Genomic DNA, 23022 nt, shown 5'->3' on the forward strand with positions numbered 1-23022 from the left:
TGAAAGTTAGACAAATCAAACAGTCCTTCTAAGTCTGAGATCACACAGCACTTAAATGGCAGAGGTGGAATTTTAAAGCGTGCTGGCCTGGTTCACCATGGTATTAGTTAGACAGCCCCCCAAACATATTATTTCCATATAAGCAGGGGGCTCCCACATAGTGTAGGAGGTGATGCTCCTAGCAAGCTGCCTGGGTGCCGTGGGTGCCGGAGGACAGGCACTGCGCCCAGGCATCCAGGTGTGAGGTCAAGACACTGCCAAGGAGACACGTGATGAACAAGGGATCTCTGCTTCCTGGTAACTGGTAGGGTGGTTCTGACTTACAGATTAATCCAGAAATGCCAAGAAGTCCCTCGGAGAAGTCCCCAGAGGAGACTTCATGCCAACTGTTCAGGGACTCAGGAATTACAACAGTGTGTCTTTTTATTTTTATTTTTTAATGTTTATTTATTCTTGAGAGAGTGAGAGCAAGTGAGTGAGAGAGAGAGAGAGAGAGAGAGAGAGAGAGAGAGAGAGAGAGAGAGAGAGAGAACGAGCGCGCAAGCATGAACCGGGAAGGGGTGGGGCAGAGGGTGGGGAGTGGACAGAGGATCCAAAGCAGGCTCTGTGCTGGCAGGAGCAAGTCCGAAGCGGGGCTCAAACTCACGAGCTGTGAGACCATGACCTGAGGTGAAGTCAGACACTCAACTGACTGAGCCACGCAGGTGCCCACGTGTCCCCCATCGCCATGGCAGCGAGCATGGAGAGCAGTGTTTTTACTCAGTCATCTCATCCTGAGATATTGCCTACCTGGCCTTATACCTAGTTTTTTTTCTGCTCCCCAAAATTGAAGAACTTTATTGGAAACTAGGACTGATAGAAGCTCCAGATTTTTGCTTTAGAGATTACTGACAACTTCTTCCAGATTTCCCTAGTAATGCACTCTTGTCACTATTTTAAAAACTCTGACTTCCAAGACCAAATTAACAAAAACTTTGCTGGCAAAGATTCTGCTCAAAGAGCTAGCCTTCCTATTACTGTTTTGCTCAAGTTCACATCTGTGTCTTTTTACTCTATTCCCTATACTGTACATTGCATTGCTGTGTGTCATTCATTTTGTGACTAGGCTTAAATTCCCTTCACCTATTTTATCCAACCTTCCACTCTCTGCACTCTGGCAGCCATTAGTTTAGTCTCTGTAGCTATGCATGTTCCCTGTATTTATGAAGAGAACTCATAGTTTAAACACTTATTAGATGGTTAGTTAGTTTTGTTTTTTAGATCCCACATATAAGTGAAGTCATTCACTAGTTGTCTTTCTCTGATTTATTTCACTTTCCATAGTGTCTTCAGGGTCCTTCCACATTGTCGTAAAGAGCAAGATTTCATTTTTTATGACTAATATTCTATTGTGTTTACATACTACATCTTCCTTATCCATTCATCTGTCAATGGACATTTAGATGGCTCCGATATCATAGCTATTGTAAATAACGCTGCAATGAACTTACGAGTACACATGTCTTTTTAAGGGTACACATGTCTTTTTGAATTAGTGTTTTTGTTTCGTTGGATAAATACCTGGAAGTGGAACCAGTGGGTTGTAAAATAGTTCTATTTTTCATTTTTTGAGGAGCCGCCATACTGGGGCAGCAGGAGGGGGCTGCACCAATTTACATTCTCACCACAGTGCAGAGGGCTCCCGTTTCTTACATCCTCACCAATGTTTGTTATTTCTTGTCTTTTTGACATTAGTCACTCTGACAGGTGGGAGGTGATCTCTCAAATTGTAGTTTTGATTTGTATTTCCCTGATGGTTAGTGATGGCGAGCATCTTGTCATTTGCCTGTTGGCCATTTGGATGTCTTCTTTGGAAAAACGTCTATTCAGGCTCTCTGTCCATTTTTTTAATCCGTTAGTTTTATTTTTTTTGATACTGAGTTTTAGGAGTTCTTTATAAGTTTGGATATTAACTCTTATTGGATATGTGATTTGCAAATATTTCTCTCATTAAGTTGCCTTTTCATTCTGTTGACAATTTCCTTCACTGTGCAAAGGCTTTTCAGTTTGATATAACCCTATTTATTTTTGCTCTTGTTGCCCTCGCGTGAGGAGACAGATCCAAAAAAATATCATTAAGACTGATGTCAAAGAGGTTAACTGCCCACAGGTGTTTTACGCTTTTAGGTCTTATATCTAAGTCTTTAACCCATTCTGAGTTTATTTTCATACATGGTGGTAAGAAAGGGGTCCAGTTTCATTCCTCTGCATGTAGCTGTCTGGTTCTCCCAACACCATTTCTTGAAGAGGCTCTCTTTTCCCCATTGGATATTCTTGCCCACTTTGATGGAAATTAATTAACCATGTAAGAGTGGGTTTATTTCTGGTCTCTCTATTCTGTTCCACTCATCTCTGTGTCTGTTTTTATGCCCGTGCTCTCCTGTTTTGACGACTGTAGCTTTGTAATATAGTTTGAAATGATACTTCCCACATTGTTCTTTCTCAGGAATTGCTTCGGTAGTTTGGGGTCTTTTGTGGTTCCGTATATATTTTAGGATTATTTTTTCTCGTCCTGTGAAAAATGCCACTGGCATTTTGATAGAACTGTACTGAACCTGTAGACCGCTTTGGATCATATGGATATTAAACACTGTCACATCTGTACCTTTTCAAGAATGAGCAGCTGCTCTTTTTTATTATATTTCAGAAAACAGGGCTAACTCTTTCATATTTTATCAATTTCCTATCCCCAAGTCCTATTCCAAAACTTAGAGAAGAACACACATTTGTTTATTTAAAGCTCACCTACACTAGGTGAACTCTTCACACAATGGCACAGTACAATCAATGTCTGGCCCATGCTGCAGAAGCCATATTCAATAATCATATTTGCTCCTCAAGAAATCCTTAAGGCAAGAGCAAAGGCCTACTGTGCTACAAGAAAAACAAAGCAGAGCTATCATTAAGACAGTGGAAAAGGGCCAGATGAGTAAGCTGCACAAAGATAAATAAATAACTTTTGTTACCAATACTTGCAAAAAGACAGAACTCAAAGAAGAGCACTGAATATCCACTTTCTTGAAGAAATACAAGAGTTATAATGTTATTCCTGAAACAAGGTCTGCTTGGACTTTAATTGACAAAATAATTCTCTCTCATTTTTTTCCATTACTAGGTTTTGAGCCTTGTTTTCCAACCCTTCTTTTCTCCTATTTCATTATGTCTTTGATTACAGACACACCCAACAATCCTGACAGCACACGACTTTAGTGGCATGTTTGCGTCTCTCCTCGGAAAGTCGTCGCTGTAACTTCTACTCAAACACAGGACTAGTTCCAACCTCGGGGGCTGCTGGTCCATACTTGGACAAACCTCTTTAGGTGGTAAAACTGACTTCAGGCTACAAAACTTGGCAAATAATTCCCATTAAACAATGACCTCAAGGCAGTAGTTCTTCAAACTGCAGATCAAATAAATGCATTCACGGTTCAGCAAAGTACAGTTTACATTCATCTCTAAGTCTAAGATTACAGAATTATTAAGTGGTTTCCATACTGGTCTGAAGTTTGAGTAGCTTCGCTGTGTGGGGGCTTAAATATTTTCTTAAAAAACAGGAAAAATTCTTTTGTTGACTTACTAAGCTGATACAGAGCGAACAAGCACAAGAACCAGTGGAAAAAACAAGTCCAGTTAACAGATTTGTGTCCCTCATATGCCATTTGCAATGGAAGGAGGGATTTTAGGGTAAGTTCTGAAAATGCGTAGGGGCTACTTTCTAAAATGGCACCCTACTTGGCATAAACGTTTTTATTTCTACACGAGGTATCCAATTCCTATAAAGGAAAAAAACAACTTCTACAGAAAACTGGAGTGATTTCCTGATACGCGATAAAAGGGCCAGTTTTGCCTCCTTATCAAAGTCATGCTCGATGACTCTAATTACTCCACAGCGGTAATGGCGGCGCGGCTGCCTCCCGCACAGCACGTCTATGGCCCATGGAGTAACTCTTCCTGAGAAGGTAAACACTGTGCTACTAGAAATCCTAGAAGGAACGGCTCTAGGACTGGTTTGGAAACCCACATAACTTCCTGTTAGAAGGAAGTTATTCTCTACTAAGCTTTCAGTTCACTCCATGGTAGTTTATGTGCTAGAATATTCTATAAATCTCAGAGTCATCTGCCAAATGCTGTTGGTTAAGAATTCATTGGTTGTTGGGGCGCCTGGGTAGCTCAGTTGGTTAAGTGTCCGACTTCGGCTCAGGTCATGATCTCGTGGTTCGTGAGTTCAAACCCCGCATCAGGGCTCTGTGCTGACAGTGCAGTGCCTGGAGCCTGCTTCTGATTCTGTGTCTCCCTCTCTCTCTCTGCTCCTCCCCCTTCCCATACTCTGTCTCTGTCTCTCTCAAAAGTAAATAAATACTAAAAGAATATTTTTAAATGTTGGTTGTTTTCAAACAGTCAAAAGTTCCACCTGCTAAGGTGGGTGCAACTTTTGTTCTCTTGTTTTCTTAAACTACAGAAGCGACTGACCTTGAGTTTGGATGACACATCACTTCCTGGGGGCTCGCTAAAGGATGCCCTTCCATAGCCAGTTTGTGCATGGGCAACCTCATGGTACTCGTATCTATTATTCATCATTAAATAAGCTGTGAATATTACTGAATAATCAGGCTTATTCAATTATGGAAGAGAAACCAGGTACACCTAGTTTAAAAAAAAAAGCCTAAAGGGCGGAAGCGGGGGCCCTTTCCTTTGTATTCTCCTACAGTTTCAGAAGTCCAAGGAGAGTCACAACTCTAGGAGCTAGCTAGTGTACAGAACTATATTAAATCCACAAATATTCATATTTCAAAATCTCCAGTGAATATCATAGCTTTGATTTCCTGTCCTCCTCACTGACAGTCACCGCTGTCTGTGGTGGAACACAGCTTCTGTTTGTAGACAAATCTGTCACTCAGTTATCATTATCACGGTATAGTCAGAGCAGGAGCACCCTTCTTTCTTGATGCATCTGTTCATCTCAAAAAGAATGCACTCAAAGAGCGGTATGGTTTACTGGCATTGCAAGTTACTTAAGTCATCCGTCACACACCTTCCATAGCTGCTTTTGGAAAAGGCTGAAACATGACATCCTTTTAAGAGGCCCCATAAAAAAGCACTTTTCTTCTAAGTCAACCTTCTTTGGCAAGCAACCGAACTCAGTAAGTAGCTCCCCAAACTAAGATTCCTACCTCCAGAGATGCATCTTTGAAAGCTTTGGGTGTGTGGGTGGGTGTGTGTGTGTCCATCCATATAGTCTCTCCTGACTACTGTAAAGAGTCGTCCTTATTTGCGAAGACTGCAAGAGAAGTTCCGTTCTCTGAGGAAAGGCAGTGCCAGCAGCTGCATGCTTTGTCTGACTCTGTCCTCGATGGTTCTTAGCATTAGACAGCTTTGGCTTTAATTTTTTTTAATGTTTACTTCTCTTTGAGAGACACACACACAGCATGAGTGGAGGAGGGGCAGAGAGACAGAGGGAGACCCTGAATCCGAAGCAGGCTCCAGGCTCCGAGCTGTGAGCCCAGAACCTGATGTGAGGCTTGAACTCACAAACTGCGAGATCATGATCCTGAGCCAAAGTCGGACGCTTAACTGACTGAGCCACCCAGGTGCCCAGACAGCTCTGATTTAGGAGAAGTTCAAAGAAAGGTTGCAAGTGCACCAACACCATGGAGGACAGCAATGGTTTTAATTCTTTTTCTCCGAAAGACTTAACTGAATTCCCTTTCCAAAGCCACCTTCATGGTATTAAAACACAAACCAGAAAAGAAAACAGGTCCCCAAAACCCAAAACCAAGATGGAGAAGAGCGCTGACTTTTCTGTCCGACTCCACGTCCTCACCTTCACAGATGACCCTGCCTCCAGTCCCCCGAGCCCTCTCTGGCTGTCTCGCGTCGGTGCAGCTCTCTGGTGACCTCACCCACTTCTTCACGAAGATTCACCCGCTTTAACAAGGTAGGAAGGCCACCCGGGCTCACTGACCCTTTACTTCTGTTCTCAGAGAAGCGGTCTGAGACTGCGGTGGAGCGCTGCTTCAGGCCGCTTGTTTCTTCCTTAGCAGGTGATGTGCAGCCGCCTCCTCTTGCTCCTGCGTCTTCTACGGCAAAATCACACCGACCACAGGCCTGTGACCCATGAGGGCCGGGAGCCTGTTGAGCGGGGCTCAGAGCCTGTTGGGCGGCACCCAGAGGAATGTGCAAATGCTTCCATCTCTTGGGCTGTCTGCGGCCCTGGGCTTGAGAGTGGGGTCACCCTGACTGTTGGGAGGGACCCTGCTGAGAGCCCAGGGCGGATCCGCCCGCCTCTCATGCTCTGACACCTTATCACCCAGTTCATAAAGGAAGCCGCACCAAAGGCAGAGGCAAGGCTGTGGGGGTGATGAGAAACCTAGAGACAGAAACTCAGCGGTAAGGCTCTACTCCCCACCGACCCGGTGCTGAAGGAGACGCCCGCTTCCGTACCCTCACCTGCACTTACCACGGTGCACAAAGATGTGCCAGCACGTAAAGAGCTGAGGTGCCGAAGCAGCACGACAATGTCACCTCTCGACACTGCAAACACTAAGTGGTCAAGTTCCTACTGGAATGGCCCTCTTCTCCCAACACGACTGCCACCACCACAGCACACATTTGTCTGTGCCACTGCCAAAACGACAGGTAAGAACGAGTGGCAAAGGCCCAGCGTGAGAAGGCACCACGGCTGGAGAAGCCTCAGTGAGCAGGTGGAACAGGCGGGATGGAGGAGACTGGCTGAACTTGAGAAAGCGCCCAAAGGCTAAAGACGGGCAAACAAGATTCATTTAGTTCAAGAAGTCCAATTGTATATGGGGTTCTAGGTGAAGCCGGGTCTAGAGCTGGATGACATGCTGGTCAGGGCACCTCTGGTATCAGACATGAACACAGGACTGCGGATCAGAGTCAGACGCAGGACGGAGCCAGTTGTTGGATGAGCGGTTCAGACTTGAGACAAAGAATTATGTGATGGAAGAAACAAGCAGACAAGGACATCAAGTTAACAGCACAACTTCAAAGTTAAGGAATCGGGAACGCCACCGAGGATGAAGGGGCCAGGCAAAGTAAGAAGAGTGGCTAACCCCAACAGAGAGCTAGATGAACAGGCCTCTGGCCTAAGCTTAAGATTTTTCTTGCTATAGGATCGGCTAAAGATAGATTAGAAACAAGTAGCTGGGAGCACCTGGCTGATGTCCAGAGTGGGCAGGGAGACAAAGCTGTACCTTCTGGCAGACACACCCTGCTACGCAAATAGAGACCGAATCGGACCCACTAACGTTTCCAGAGGAGTGTGTGAATCCAAAATGGCTGCCCAAATTTGACAGCGGAAGTGGCCATATTGCTCAATGAAGTCCCTTTGCAGAGGGATGGTGCCTGGAATGTGGAGATAGCATGCCCGAGTGGAAAGAATGTGGAGCTTAAAATCAGAGTTTGCAACTCAATTCTATCTCTCGCTAGCAGTGATTCAGAGTGGGTTCCTTAACTCCTCAGAGCCTCAATTTCCTCATCTGTTACGCTGTCAGTAGGTTTTGTAACAACAGGTCCTGTAATAATGAAATTAGGGAGCCTCTGCGGTGCTGAACAGAATACCTAACTCAGTACATGGCTGTTGTGCCAATAGCATTACTCATGGAAACACTCCTTATGTGTGTGGTCAGTGGTAACAAGGACAGTAACAGTCATTCTACGAACAACAGTGTGGGCACCTCCAGATTTAACGCATTAATCTGCTTCTGGTAACACCTGAGAGTCAAACCATGGTTGCTTCTCCTGGGATTTCCAGCTTCACCCTGAGGGCTGAGTTCTAGACCAGCAGATCAAATCATCATATCTTTCCCTTCCCTCCCTCACTCCTTTCTTTGATCCATATATATATCAGCGCTGACTATCATCCTAGCATCCACTTGGTAGGAGTCAGCGCTGGTTTAGGCAGCAGCTGGTAAATCCAAGTTTGGGTGGCTACTACCGAGGGTCTTGACATGAGGAGAAGGAGAGTACTTTTATTTATTTATTTTTTTAAAAGAAGGGTTCACACTCAGCATGGAGCTCAATGCAGGGCTTGAACTCATGACCCTGAGATCAAGACCTGAGCAGGGATCAAGAGTCAGATGCCCAAGTGACTGAGCCACCCAGGCTCCCGAGGACAGAATTTTTAAAAAGCAGGATATGGTAATCCGCGAGTTGTACCTTCTCTTTGGAGTCATCTGCGTTTGGCCACTGCTTCATAGTTCTTATATATGAGCTGTCTTATTCAACTTCAAAATAACTCTAAAGTAAATAGGATAAATGCTATTATTTTTGGTTTAAAGATAAGGTCAGTGAAGCTCAGAAAAGTTACAGTGATTTACTCCAGGTCATGCACTGTGCGGTGATGGAACTGGGTTAGAACTTGGCTCACTGGGTCTGTAGCTTGGTGCTTGACCACTGTAATTGTTTTATAACCCACGGGTACAGGTACCTTTAGTATTTTTAATCAGTCTCTCTATATTTGATATTTTTCTCACTTGGTTTTTAAAAATTTTTTTTTAGAGTTTATTTATTTATTTTGAGAGAGACAGAGACAGTGTGAGCAGACGAGGGGCAGAGAGAGAGAGGGAGAGAGAGAGAATCCCAAGCAGGCTCCACACTGTCAGTGCAGAGCCTGATGCAGGGCTCGATCTCACAAACTGTAAGACTAAGCCACCCAGGGCTTCCCTCACTTTTTTAAGTTTATTTATTTTGAGAGAGACAGCATGAGTAGGGGAGAGGGAGTAGGAGAGAGAGAATCCCAAGCAGGCTCTGCACTGTCAGTGTAGAGCCCAACACAGGCCCAATCACATAACTGTGACATCATTACCTGAGCCGAAATCAAGGGGTAGGCGTTTAACCAACTGAGCCACCCAAGAGCCCTATGTTATTTTCTCACTTGAAAGAAAGCTCTGATTTCTTAGAAATGTAACTGACTTCTGAAAAGGCTTTATTTCATCTTGTTAATTTTCTAAGTATAGAATATAATTATATTTATAGAAAAGTAATCTTCTTAAACTGGATAATTATTTGTTATTATTCAAATTGATTTTCATGTTTCCCAGTTATTTTTAACTGAAAATAGTATGTATACTATATTTTATCATTTTTTTACACGTTTATTTAATTTTGAGACAGAGAGAGAGAGTGCGCGACTGGAAAGAGGCAGAGAGAGAGAGGGAGACACAGAATCTGAAGTAGGCTCCAGGCTCTGAGCTGGCAGCACAGAGCCCGATGCGGGGCTCGAACACATGAACCCTGAGATCATGACCTGAGCCGAAGCTGGACGCTTAACTGACTGGGCCACCCTGGCATCCTCATGCACTGTGCCAGGGTGGGAAATACCTCCTTTCGGGGGCTAGTAAGTGATTTACTCCACTGCCACCAGGCAGAAATTATTCATTTTTAAAAATGCTTTTATGAGTAAGATCATAGGAGGCCTACTGTGGTGGCTTGGGGTTCTACAGAGCCTCATATTTAAAAAAATTTTTTAGATGGCACCTTTGTTTCCTACAAACTAAGATGCAATTCTCAGTGAAAATAAATGTATTGGCTTATTAAGACGGGCCAGCAAGGAAATCTAGAGTGCGTCATACATTATTTGTTAGCCGGTGTGACATTTCTAGCTCAGCAGGCCGGTCAGGCAATTATCAAGTTTTAAAAACTGTGTCGTCTGGTTATCTGGCAATTCTAATCCAATACAAACTGCTGTACGTCGAATTCAACGTCGAAACAGATGTCTTTGTGCCAGCAGCTATCCTTCCATATTATTCAATAATCCCTGTCGATTTATGGTCTTAAATGTATAATATATACACATAAATTCCTTTTTCAGAGCAGATTCTCTCCTGTCACATATTTTGTCCGTAAACAACATTTCACCACAGATGTGTTTACAAACATGAGGTCCCTAAGTGAAAAAAAAACAATTTTGGTCAACTGGGAATGAACGATGCTCTGTCCACTACAAAAACGGATGCAGAGGGGCAATCTCCAAGGTGAAGAGAATGAAGAGGACCACCCTGTCCTTCCCAAGCAGGGAAAGACGAAGGCATTCCGTCTATTCTCCAGCTTTTCTGCTTCGTAGGCGAACATGCTTACTTACCAAGTGGCAAAAACGCAAGGCGGTTTCCAGCCATGGAGAGCTCATTGAGGCTGGGCAGCAGGCAGAGATGGCGCGGCACACACCATAGACGATTTCGGTCCACAGTGAGGTACTGCAGAGAAAGGCACAGGTGAAGCCTCTCGGGTAAAGTTAGCAAACGATTGGTAGAAATGTCTAGTGTCTGCAGCTCCTTCAAATCGCCAACCTCTACAACCAAAATCAAAATTAAGATAAATCGCATCCTGATTAAACTAAGTCAATAAAACGAATCATTTCTGTAACAGTTCAAACAAATAAAATCAGCAGTTGCCATGATTTCCAGACACATGAATGCTGAAGTATGCAAACCACCCAACAGAGGGAGGTGTCTTTAAACTAGCCTGCCAGAATTTTTCTTCTTAATGGAAAAGAGGGCTAGCCTGGAACAGGGAGAGACACAAAGTAGTGAACATGAGCCAGAAGCCTGTTTCTAGAGCTTCTGCTTCTTGGTGAAATCAAAAGGTGTTGCTAGTGTGGGGAAAGAACAGTTACAGTCACTTTGAGGTACCTGTGACTTTGCTACTTTTGTGACTTGTATCCAAGTAAACAGTAGGAGACTTAAAATACATAATATCCCAGCGAGTGCATCGTGCTCATATGAACTAACCAGAAAACCTTTTGGACAAAATATTAGGATGTCTTTTGGAAATTTTCACCACGGTGAAGAATATAATAAGAGTAAATTATAGGTAGGTAACATTTTTAGATATTGTCCAGCCATGTGGTTCTTTATCACAAACCCACTCAAAGTGTACACATCCTATGAAGATTTACTTTAATTCCACCCACATGACGTCCTTCCGTTCACTTCAATATGGCCTCACTGTTGACACCCATAACTGTAATCTGTTCCACGGGGAGTACAATTATGCCAAGCCTGAAGGTTGGGAGGTTCTTACAAGGTACTTCGTCCTTCTCAGGAAAAAGCACCACAAGCCTCTCTGTGCAGAGTAAGGTGTGCTAAGCGATCTCCAGGGACAGGACGTTTAGTCCGTCAGGACTGCACAATCCCCTCAAGGCACTACCGGAAGCCCTGTGGAGGGCACATCTACTTCTTCTGCATCAGGAACCTCCAAGCTGAAGACCTCAGGGCCATCTCCTGGCCTCCTCTAACCCTGACCCTGTTCCACGAGCCAGTCCTCTCGGCTAAAATTTCCCACGTTCTTGCTATTTTACTGCGCCCCCTTGGGCACATCGCAGTTCGTTCAGGGCTTGGGTTAGTTTGAGCAATGTCTTCTCTACTGGACAGAAGATCTGCTCTCTTGGACGCCCAATTACACAGACAACCTTTTCTTACTGCTATAGACCAGGGGTTGGCAAACTCTGGCCTCTGGTATACTTCTGTACTGCCTGCAAGCTAAGACTGGCTTTTATAATTTAAGTTTTTTAATTTTAGAGACAGAGAGAGCACCAACAGGGGAAGAGGGGCAGAGAGAGAGAGAGAGAGAGAGAGAGAGAGAGAGAGAGAGAGAGAGAGACAATAGTAAGCAGGATTCACGCTCAGTGCAGAGACCAATGTGGGACTTAATCCCACGACCCTGGGATCATGATCTGAGCTGAATTCAAGAGTTGGACACTTAACAGACTAAGCCACCCAGGTGCCCAGGGTTTTTACATTGTTACAAAGCAGTTGGGGGTGCCCGAGTGGCTTAGTCCAGTAAGCGTCTGATCTTATAATCAGCTTAGATCATGATCCCAGGGTCATGGGATTGAGCCCTGCATCAGGGTCTGTGCTGAACATGGACCGTGCTTTGGGTTCTCTCCCTCCTTCTCCTTCTGCCCCTCCCCTACTTGCATGTGCTCGCCCTCTCTCTCTCCCTCACTCTCTCTCTCAATAAATAAATAATAAATAATTAAAAGGTGGCATAAAAAAACCCCAACACAGGCAAAAAAGAATACATGGCAGAAACTGTACGTGGCCTGCAAAGCTTAAAATATTTACTATCTTGCCATTTATGGAAAAAGTTGGTCAGTCTTTGTTAGAGGCAGTTACCTGAAGTACTTTTAGTAACTGTTTTTTTAAATGTTTATTTACTTTGAGAGAGAGAGACAGAGTGCGAGCGGAAAAGGGGCAGAGAGAGACAGAGACAGAGAATCTGAAGCAGGTTTCAGGGTCTGAGCTGTCAGCACAGAGCTAGACGTGAGGCTCGAACTCACAAACTGTGAGATCATGACCTGAGCTGAAGTCAGACACTTAACTGACTGACCCACCCAGGAGCCCCTTTTAGTAACTATGTTTAATAAAAAGCAATACTAGTACAAAATATATTAATTTCTAGTTATTTTTATAATATTCAAAGTAATTTGTGCTAGGAAATTCATACTTTATTGCCCAATTTCCCTAATATTGGGCAAGGTATGCATTTGCAAAAGGGCAAGGAGGATCCAGGGAACAGTCTGTGATGCTTAATTGGAGTTTTGTTCTTTGTGAACCAAACGGGTGCACATGGGAGTCAGTTTCGTTCTTGGTTCTGTCCTTCATTTAGGTACATCTGCCTACCTACCGACCTAATTCACATCAAAAAATGCTTCTGCTTTCCGATGGGGTGAGGAGGTTGAGGGAAAAATCATTATGTTCTAGAATTGAATAAAGAGTACCAAGAAACTTTCCTGACCTCACTTATAAATTGATTATAGGAGTGAAATGGAACAGAAGTACAACCAATCAGCTACACACCACAGGGCCAGGCACCAGAGAAAAAAGAGACCAGGTCTCTGCCTTTGAGAATCACATTATGTATAAGAGATAATGCATGACAGGAGGCCAGAGAAATAAGAGGTGGATAAGGGGTTGGAGAAGTTTTGCAAAATTCACTGGAGGAGACAAGAACCTGAATAGGTGAAAAGAAAGATGGATAACAGCATTCCCAGCAGGGGAGGGGGTGGGGCGAGAAAGATCTGGAAAGGCATGGAAGTCAAATAATAAATACAGCACACACACTGGGCTATTTGAAGCCTAACAAGTATCAAGGACACCTATGGGAGAAGAGAAGAAACTATGTTCAGTGTGACAGGCTGCGTGGAGGCATGAGTGACAATACTGCGTAGAGAAGCTTGGGTTTACTGTCGTGAGAACACGACACTTCCTGAAGATTCTTGAAGGACAGCAGCACTCTGTCGGAAAAACCAGAATGATGGACATGTAAAAAGCAACGGAATGGAAGGAGATTCTAGGCTGAGAAAACAAGCAGACATTTGATGAGAACAGAGGCAGCGTGACAAGTTCAAAGAGTTTGAGAAACATTTTAAGAAAAGCACCAAGTCTGCTTGATTAGAAACAGAAGACAGCGAAATAAAAACTGGTCAAGAATAATTTTAGTGTTTCTAGATTACTACATCCTAAGTATGGCGATGCCAATGCCAAAAACTTGATTTTTTTATCAAAAGACTAAAATTATATCAATCCTTCTGAACTGCAGTATCTATTAAACCATGTATTTAAAGAAATTTGAAAAATCTATCAAAAATCACATGGGAGCAAATTATTTTAATCATTATTTCCAAAATAATTAAAGATGTAAAAAGATATTTTGATGTGGCTGCAAAAATGACCAAGGCTTGCCATTGCCCACCATTTTGATTCAGCACTGCCTCACTCCATTGTGAGGTGGGGAAAATAATACGCGATTATGATTTAAAATTTTCCACAATGGGATGATTTACTTTTTACAGTGGTAACACTCAATATTTATACTCTGCTTTGGCAGACATGCACACATTTCAGATAGTAAAATTAATAACACTTCGAAGAAAAAAAGGGGGAGGGAACATAATACTGTCAGTTCCAAAGGTCAAAGGACCAAGGAACTGGAAAAAAATGAAAAGCTGACCTTTCTTACTTCCTATATGAAATGAATAAAAAGCATTTTGTTAAATCTGAAACATGTAGGACTGCATATATTAAGTGAATGAATACAACAAAAGGACATTATTCTTAGTAGCTTACTATTTAGGCCCTTCAAACTGTGACAAAAAACTCGAACTATTATTTCAGTTGAAGTACTGAGATGAGCGCTATGTATAATGTGTTTGGAAAATTATTTTGTCATACTATGAAAGTATGTGAGAAAGAGAGAGAAATAAAATTAAATAACAAGGTGCCTGGGTGGCTCAGTTGGTTGAACGACTGACTTAGGCTCAGGTCATGATCTCGCAGCTCGTGGGTTCAAGCCCCACATAGGGCTCTTTGCTGCCAGCTCAGAGCCCAGAGCCTGCTTCTGATTCTGTGTCTCCTTCTTTGGTCCTCCCCTGCTCATGATTGGTCTCTCTCTCTCTCAAAAATAAATAAACAAAAAAAAATTAAAGAGCTTCTCTGACAGACTCAATTAAACCTAATATCACCTCACTTACAGCAATGGACTGATCTGCTAAGCAGAAAATCAACAAGAAAACAATGGTTTTGAATTACACAGTGGACTGGATGGACTTAACAAATATATTTAGAACATTTCGTCCTAAAGCAGCAGAATATACATTCTTTCCAAGTGCACATGAAACATTCTCGACCACAGGGGAAAGGAAGGGGAAAAAAATAGTTCCAAACCGAGAGGGAAGCAAACCATAAGAGACTCTTAAATACAGAAAACAACCTGAGGGTTGATGGCGGGCAGAGAGGGGGGAATGGGGGATGGGCACTGAGAAAGGCACTTGTTGCGATGAGCCCTGGGTGTTGTATATAAGCGATGAATCATGGGAATTTACTTCTGAAGCCAAGAGCACACTGTATACACTGTATGTTCCCTAACTTGACAATAAATTATATTTAAAAACAAAAATAACAAAACAAAAAAGAAACATTCTCCAGAATAGATCGCATACTGGGCCAAAAACCAGCCCTCAACAAGTACAGTACAAAAAGATCAAGATCATAACATGAATATTTTCAGATCACAGTGCTATGTAACTTGAAATGAACCACAAGAAAAAATAAAATACATGGAGGTTAAGGAATATCCTACTAAAGGATGAAAGGGTTACCCAGGAAATAAAAGAAGAAATAAATAAAATACTAAAAAAAAAAAACCCTAAAAAATAAAAAAAGCAAATATCCTGAGGACACCAATTCAAAAAGACTAATGGATTGGATTTAAATACAAGATCCTAGTATAAAAGGAATACATTTTCTAAATTTTTTTTTTTTTTATTTTAAAGAGAGTGTGAGTATGGCAGAGGAATAGAGGGAGAGGGAGGGAGAGGGAGGGAGAGGGAGAGAGAGAGGAGAAAATCTGAAGTAGGTTCCATGCTCAGTGCAGAGCCTAATGTGGGGCTTGATCCCATGACCCTGGGATCATGACCTGACCCTAAATCAAGAGTTGGATGCTCAACTGACTTGACTTACGCAGGCACTCCTAAAAGCAATCCATTTTAAATATAATTACAAAGATTAAATATAAAGTGATAAAAACATACATCATGCAAACTATAACCAAAAAAGAAAAAAAAAGAAAAGCTGGACCTGCCAGTAGGATGGAATGAGGAGGCTGCCAAGTCCTCTTTCCAAAAAGTAACTATAAAATTACATGAAACTATCAAAAGCAGCCATTTCAGTACTCTGGAAACGGACCAAAAGTTTTCAACAAATGGAGAACCACTTATTCATGAAAAACTACAGCGCTTCCACTAAGAGGGGCAGAAATATGTGGGGTGCTTGCTTGGGTGGCTCCTATCCCTGCACCCAGTGCGGCTGGTTGAGCAGCTCTAATATGGCAGGCCAGGTTGCAGCCCACCAGCAGCTTCACTGCGGGAGGGGGCTGACATGATTTAGAATGAAAAGTGGGAAAACCCACACCCAGTACGGTCCTTAGGAACTTGTCATAATCTTGGTCACGAGTGAACAGGGGAGGCCAATGATTTTATGAGTCTGAGGGATGTTCTTGGTTGAGGCAAGCATTAAATGGGGCAGATAGGCCAGGAATTTAACAAGGAGGTATGGGCTATGAAACAGGAAGATATTTGACAGACTCTCCACATATACAAGGCTGAGAGGAAGTTCATGAGCAAACACAGAGAAGACCAGAGAGGGCTCAAGTGATTTACAAATTCTAGGTCTACAGAGAACTTGCACGCATGCACAAGGGAGAAAACAGAGAGCCCAGCAGAAAATAACAGGGCACATCTGGAAACTGCCTAAACGTTAATTGAGTTTCTGAATCCACACACAGATCCACTGACAGAGGATAGAAGTCTTTCTTGGTGTTCAACCACCACACTATATAGATCAAATCCTAAGAAGCTAGTCTTAAAAATTAAAACAAGAAGGAAAAAAAAAACAAACCCACAAAGAAATCAGTGGTCACACACTGTGGGGGAAATGGATTTCATATTTTTAGTCCAGGCAAATTACTATGAATATCAAATTGGTAAACAGAAATAGCAATAACCCTCATGTAGGAAAAGAAAATCAGAATCCTGACTTACTCTATATTATTTATAATGTTCACTAAAAATTACAAAATATGCAATAAAGCAAGAAAATATAACCCATCACAGGAAAAAATTAATAAACAGAAAATGATTCTAAGTGGATCCAGATGTTGAATGAGGCAATGACTTCAAACCAGCTGCAATGCATGGACTGAAAGAACTAAAAAGACTGGAAACCCGGCCAGAATAGCTGGTAGGACACGCAACTCTTGATCCCAGCGTTGTGAGTTCAAGTCCCACATTGGGCTAGAACGTACTTAAAAAAAAAAAAAAACTAAACTAAAAAGAACAAGTTCAAAGAAGGAAAGTATGATAACAGTGACTTAAAAAACCCTAAAAATCAATTACAAGAAAACTGGAGAATTCACAAATATGTGGAAATTAAACAACACGCTACTGAACAACCAAAGAAATCAAGAGAAATTTTCAAAAAGGTCCTGAGACGAATGAAAATGGGAATACGATATACTGAAACTTACATGAGATGAGGCAAAAGCAGTTCTAAGAGGGATATTCATAGCGAAAAAATGCCAACATCAAGAAACAAGAAAAAACAAATTAATTTTATATCTCAAGGAACTAGAAAAAGAAAAAAAAAGCCCAAAGTTAATTGAAACAAGGAAATAATAAAGATCAGAGCACAAATAACAGAAATAGAAAAGATCAATAAAACTAAAAGCTGGTTCTTTGAAAAGATAAACAAAATTGTCAAACCTTTAAGTAGACTCACCAAAAAAAAAAAAAAAAGAAAAAGAAACCCAAGAGGACTCAAATAAGATCAGAAACAAAAAAGGAGACTTTCAACTGATATACAAAAATACAAAGGATCATATGAGACCACTAAGAAGAAGAATATACCAACAAACGTGACAATTTAGAAGAAATGGATAAATTCCTAGAAACATACAACCTACCAAGAATGAATCATGAAGGAACAAAAGATCTGAACAGAGCATTTACTAGTAAGGAGACTGAATCAATAATCAAAAACTTCCCAAAAAGGTTCAGGACCAGATGGCTTTCCTGGTGAATTCTACCAAATACTCAAAAAAAAAAAAAAATTTAATGCCAATCCTTCTCAGACTCTTCCAAAGAATAGAAGAGGAGGGAGCACCTCCAAACTCATTTTATGAGGCCAGTATTACCTTGATACCAAAACCAGAGATGCTCCAAGGAAAGAAAATTACCAGCCAATATTCCTGAATAACACCACAAAAATTCTCAACAAAATACTAGCAAACTGAATTCAACAATCATTAAAGGGTCATATACCATGATCAAATCAAACCTAATCCCAGGGATGCCAGGATGGTACAACATCCTCAGATCAATGTAATTACACCACATTAACAAAATAAAGGATAAAAATCATATGATCATCTCAATAGATGCAGAAAAAGCATTTGACAAAATTCAACATCATTTCATAACAAAAACTTTCAAAAAATGGTACAGAGGAAATTTACCTTAACATTTTAATGGCCATATATGATGCCCACAGCTAACATCATACTCAACAGTGAAAAGCTGAAAACTTTTCCCCTAAGTAAGAGGAGGAAGAGACAAGAATGCCCACTCTTATCACTTTTATTAACATAGTATTGGAAATCTAAGCAAGAAAAAGAAACAAACAAGCATCCCAACTGGAAAGAAAGAAGTAAAACTGTCACTATTCCCGATGACAAATATATAGAGAGCATTCTAATGGCTCTATCAAAACACTATTAAAGTAATAAATTCAATAAAGTTGTAGCATACAAAATCAATATGTAAAAACCTGTTGCATTTTAATACACTAACAATGAAATATCAGAAGGAGAAATTTATAAAACAATTCTACTTCCAATTGCATCAAAAAGAAAAGGAAGCTAGAAATAAATTTAACCAAGGAGGTGAAAGACCTGTACATTGAAAACTATAAGACACTGATGAAAGAAACTGAGGAAGATATAAATAAAGAGAAAGGTATACTGTGTTCATGAATTTACAGACTACTGTTAAAATGTCCACACTACCCAAAGCAATCTACAGATTCAATGGAATCCCTACCAAATATCAGTGGCATCTTTCACAGAAATAGAACATATAATCCTAAAATTTGTATGGAACTACAAAACCCCAAACAGCCAGAGCACTCTTGAAAAAGAACAAAGTTGGAGGTATCACACCCTGGTTTCAAACTATATTACAAACGGCAGGAATCACGAAGCGTGGTATTGGCATAAAATAGACATAAAAATCCATAGAACAGAATAGAGAACCCAGAAATAAACCCATGCATATGTGGTCAATTAATATACAACATAGGGAGTCCAAGAATAGACAATGGGGAAAGAACAGTGTCTTCAATAAAGGGTGTTGGGAAAACTGGACAGCCACCTTTAGAAGAATGAGCTTGGGCAACTATCTTATGACATACAGAAAAATAAACTCAAAATGGGTTAAACAATGTAAGACCCGAAACCATAAAACCCCTAGAAGAAAACAGGCAGTAGGCTCCTTGATATCAGTCCTGGTGATGATTTTTTTGAATCTGACACCAAAAGCAAAGGCAATCTAAGCAAAAATAACCAAGTGGGACCACATGAAACTAAAAACCTGCATAGCAAAGGAAACCATCAACAGAATGAATAAGCAACCTAATGAATGAGAGAATATATTTGTAAATCATATATCTGATAAGGGGTTAATGTCCCAAATAAATCACTCCTACAACTCAAAAACAAAAAAAGACCCAATGTGATTTAAAAATGGGCAGATTTGAACGAAAGTTATTCCAAAGAAGACATATAGATAAGACAACAGACACAGGAAAACACACTTAACATCACTAATCATCAGGGAAATGCAAATCAAAACCACAAATGTGGTATCATCTTATATCTGTTTGGCTTTTATTAAAAAAAGACAAGAAATAACAAATGTTGGAGAAGTAACGATGTGGAGAAAAAGGAACTCTCTCATTCACTGTTGCTGGGAATATAAATTGGTGCAGCTACTATGGAAAACAGTATGGAGGTTCCTCAAAAAATTAAAAATAGAGCTACCATATGATCTAACAATTCCACGTCTGGGCATTTATTCAAAGAAAAAAAATACTCAAAAAGATATATGCATCCCCTTGCTCACTGCAGTGATGGCCAAGATACAGAAACAGCGTATCCATTGATGGATGAATGGATACAGAAAATGTGCAATGGAATATTATTCATCCATAAAAAATGAAACCTTGCCATATGTGACAACATGGATAGAACTTGAGGGCATTATGCTAAATGAAATAAGTAAAGGAGAGACAAATACCACATGATGCCACTTATATGTGGAATCTTAAAAAGAGAAAGGAAGAAAGAAACGAAAGAATAAAAGAAAAAAAGAGAGAGAGAGAAAGAAAGAAAGCTCATAGATACAGAGAACAGAACGGTGGTTGCTGGGGGTGGGGGTGGAATAAGGTGAAATAGGAGAAGAGGGTCAAAAGGTATAAATTTCCAGTTATAAAATAAAGTCGTGGATATTTAATGCACAGTATTCATGACACAGTTAGTAACAGTATACTGCGTATTTGAAAGTTGGTAAGAGAGACGGGGTGCATGGGTGGGTCAGCTGGTCAAGCATCTGACTTCAGCTCAGGTCCTGATCTCACGGTTCGTGAGCTCCAGCCTTGCATCAGGCTCTGTCCTAGCAGCTCAGAGCCTGGAGCCTGCTTTGGATTCTGGATCTCCCTCTCTTGCATCCCCTTCTCTGCTGACACTGTCTCTCTCTCTCTCAAAAATAAATAAACATTAAAAAAAAAATAAGGTTGGTAAGAGAATAAATCTTAAAAGTCCTTATCACAAGAAAAAGCATTTTTATAACTACCGTGATGGATGTTATCTAGACTTACTGTGGTGATCATTTTGCAGCATACACAAGTATCAAATAATTATGTTGTACACTTGAAACTAATATAAAGTTATATGGCAATTATACTTCAAATAAAAATGAAAAAAAGTTACTAGGAGGCAATATAGGAGATACAGAGGAACATAATAGATATGAGTTGTATAGAATACAAATAGCAAAATGTATGATGTAAACAAATCCTTATCGACAATTACAGTGAATGTCAACAAACAAAACAACCCAATCTAACAAGAATGTCAGGTGGCCTAAAAAAATGATACGCTGTCTTTAAGAAGCACATTTAGATGTAACTGTACAAATAGGGTGAAAGTAAAAAGGATGCAGAAAAAAAACCCCATAAACCATGCAAAAAACAAGAAGAGCAATAGACTAGCTATACTCATATCAGAAAAATTAGACATTAAAACAAGAAATATTATTAAGAGAAACAGGAACATTTCATGACAGTAAAATGATTAGTGCTTCTGGAATGTATAACAATTTATAACTACATAGACCCTCAAGATCCAAACATACATAAAGCAAAAACTGACAGAACAGAAAGGAAAAGTAGAGCTTTTAATACATTATTCTCAATAACTGATGGGACATCTAGACAGAATGTTAACAAGGATGCGTAAAACTTTTCCCACACTGTCAACCACATGTACTAATTTGACATTTACAGGACACCACAGTAGAATACACTTTCTTTTCAGGTATGCATGGTACATTCTCCAGTAAAGACCATTCACTCGACCAAAAAACGAGTCTCGTGTTTAAAGGCATAGCCAAAACATGGAAAGAGCCTAAATGTCCATCACCTGATGAGTGGATCAAGAAGACGTGGTATATATACACAATGGAGTACTACATGGCAATGAGAAAGAATGAAATCTGGCCATCTGTAGCAAAGTGGATGGACCTCGAGGGGGTCATGCTAAGCGAAGTTAAGTCAGGTGGAGGACAGATACCATATGTTTGCACTCATAGGTCTAACAGGAGAACAGGAGAAACCTAATGGAGGACCAGGGGGAGGGGAAGAAGGGAAGAGAGTTGGGGAGAGAGAGGGATGCAAAACTTGAGAGACTATTGAATACTGAAAACGAACTGAGGCTCGGGGAAGGGGGAGGGGGGAAAAGAGGTGGTGGTGATGGAGGAGGACACTTGTGGGAAAGAGCCCTGGGTGTTGTATGGAAACTAATTTGACAATAAACTACTTTAAAAAAATAAATAAAATAAATTTAAAGGACTGAAAAAAAAGAAAAGAAATCAGAGGTACCTGGGTGGCTCAGTCGGTAAAGCACCCGACTTGGGCTCAGGTCATGATCTCACGGTTTGTGGGTTCAACTCCCACATCAGTCTGTATGCAGACAGCTCAGAGATGGGAGCCTACTTAGGATTCTGTGTCTCTCTCTCTCTCTCTGCCCTCCCCTGTTCATGCTCTTTCTCGCTCTCTCTCTCAAAAATAAACATTAAAAAAATTAAAAATATAAACACCCAAAGGATACATTTCTGTATATGCTAAAGTAAAAAATAAAAATAGTAACAAGTATTTTCAAAAATAAAATTCTTTCTAAAAGTTAAAAATAAAATGTATACTTGGGCCAAATTTAAAAAATTCCATATACTGATTCTCTGTACATTAGAAAGAAGTAGAATTATTATTTTGGGTATAAAATTTAAAAAGTTCAATCAGTTTCTTAGCCATTTTTATTTCTTTTTTGTTTTTGGTGCAAAACAGTGATTTTATTAAAGCATGGGGAGGCATCTGGGTAGCTCAATTCAACTTTGACTCAGGTCATGATCTCGTGGTTGGTGGGTTTGAGCCCCGTGTTGGGCTCTGTGCTGACAGCTCACAGCCTGCAGCCTGCTTTGAATTCTGTCCGTCTGTCTCTCTCTGCCCCTCCCCTGCTTGCGCACACACTCTTTCTCTCTTTCAAAAATAAATAAATAAACATTTATAAAAAATAAAAATAAGAAATTAATAAAACATGAGGACAGAACCTGTGGGCAGACAGAGCTGCCCAGATCCTTAGTGGTTTTTATTTCTAAGGAGGTGTTCCTTGAATTTTGCTGAAGTCTTTTTAAAAATATGGCATTATTACATTTCTTTTCAATAGCATTTCTATAACTAATTTTATCATTAATAGATTTAACATTGGCACCTTCAAAAATATTTACCACTCTGCTATCTTGAAGTTAATGTGGTATGACTGGTGTAAAGCTGCAGTGTATGCTTCCTAGCACACTAGCAGAATCCTGCTCTTTTCAGCTGGGTCCCTGTCGCCACACCGTTCCCCAGGGTGCACACATCTGTGTGCATACTCTATTTCCTTAATGTACCCAGAAGAATCCTACCTTCACGGCCATATTGTTTACTTTTATGCTAAATATACAATACCTTCAAACTTCTCAGCTACTTATAGAATATCCGAAACATGATTTCATTATTGCCACATGGTTATGACTTACACTAAGCATAAAAAAAATAAAAAATAAACATTATAGAGTGCCAATTTCAAAAGAAAAAAAAA

The 23022-nt window shown here is 40.7% G+C and overlaps 1 protein-coding gene across 3 annotated transcripts in view; it reads right to left on the reverse strand.

Annotated features, from left to right (window-relative positions):
* Window positions 1-23022, reverse strand: part of LRRC28 (leucine rich repeat containing 28) — a 150959-nt gene that overhangs the window by 50078 nt on the left and 77859 nt on the right. For 2 of the 3 annotated variants that reach the window (XM_029951732.1, XM_029951733.1), the window contains exon 6: window positions 10142-10348. The exons of the other annotated variant lie outside the window; for it this stretch is intronic. In XM_029951732.1, the coding sequence (XP_029807592.1) occupies window positions 10142-10348 (207 nt within the window). The remainder of the gene's footprint in view (window positions 1-10141; window positions 10349-23022) is intronic. 3 annotated transcript variants of the gene reach the window in all.

The sequence above is a fragment of the Suricata suricatta genome, chromosome 9 (genome assembly GCF_006229205.1).
Source record: "Suricata suricatta isolate VVHF042 chromosome 9, meerkat_22Aug2017_6uvM2_HiC, whole genome shotgun sequence".
NCBI classification, from domain to species: domain Eukaryota; kingdom Metazoa; phylum Chordata; class Mammalia; order Carnivora; family Herpestidae; genus Suricata; species Suricata suricatta.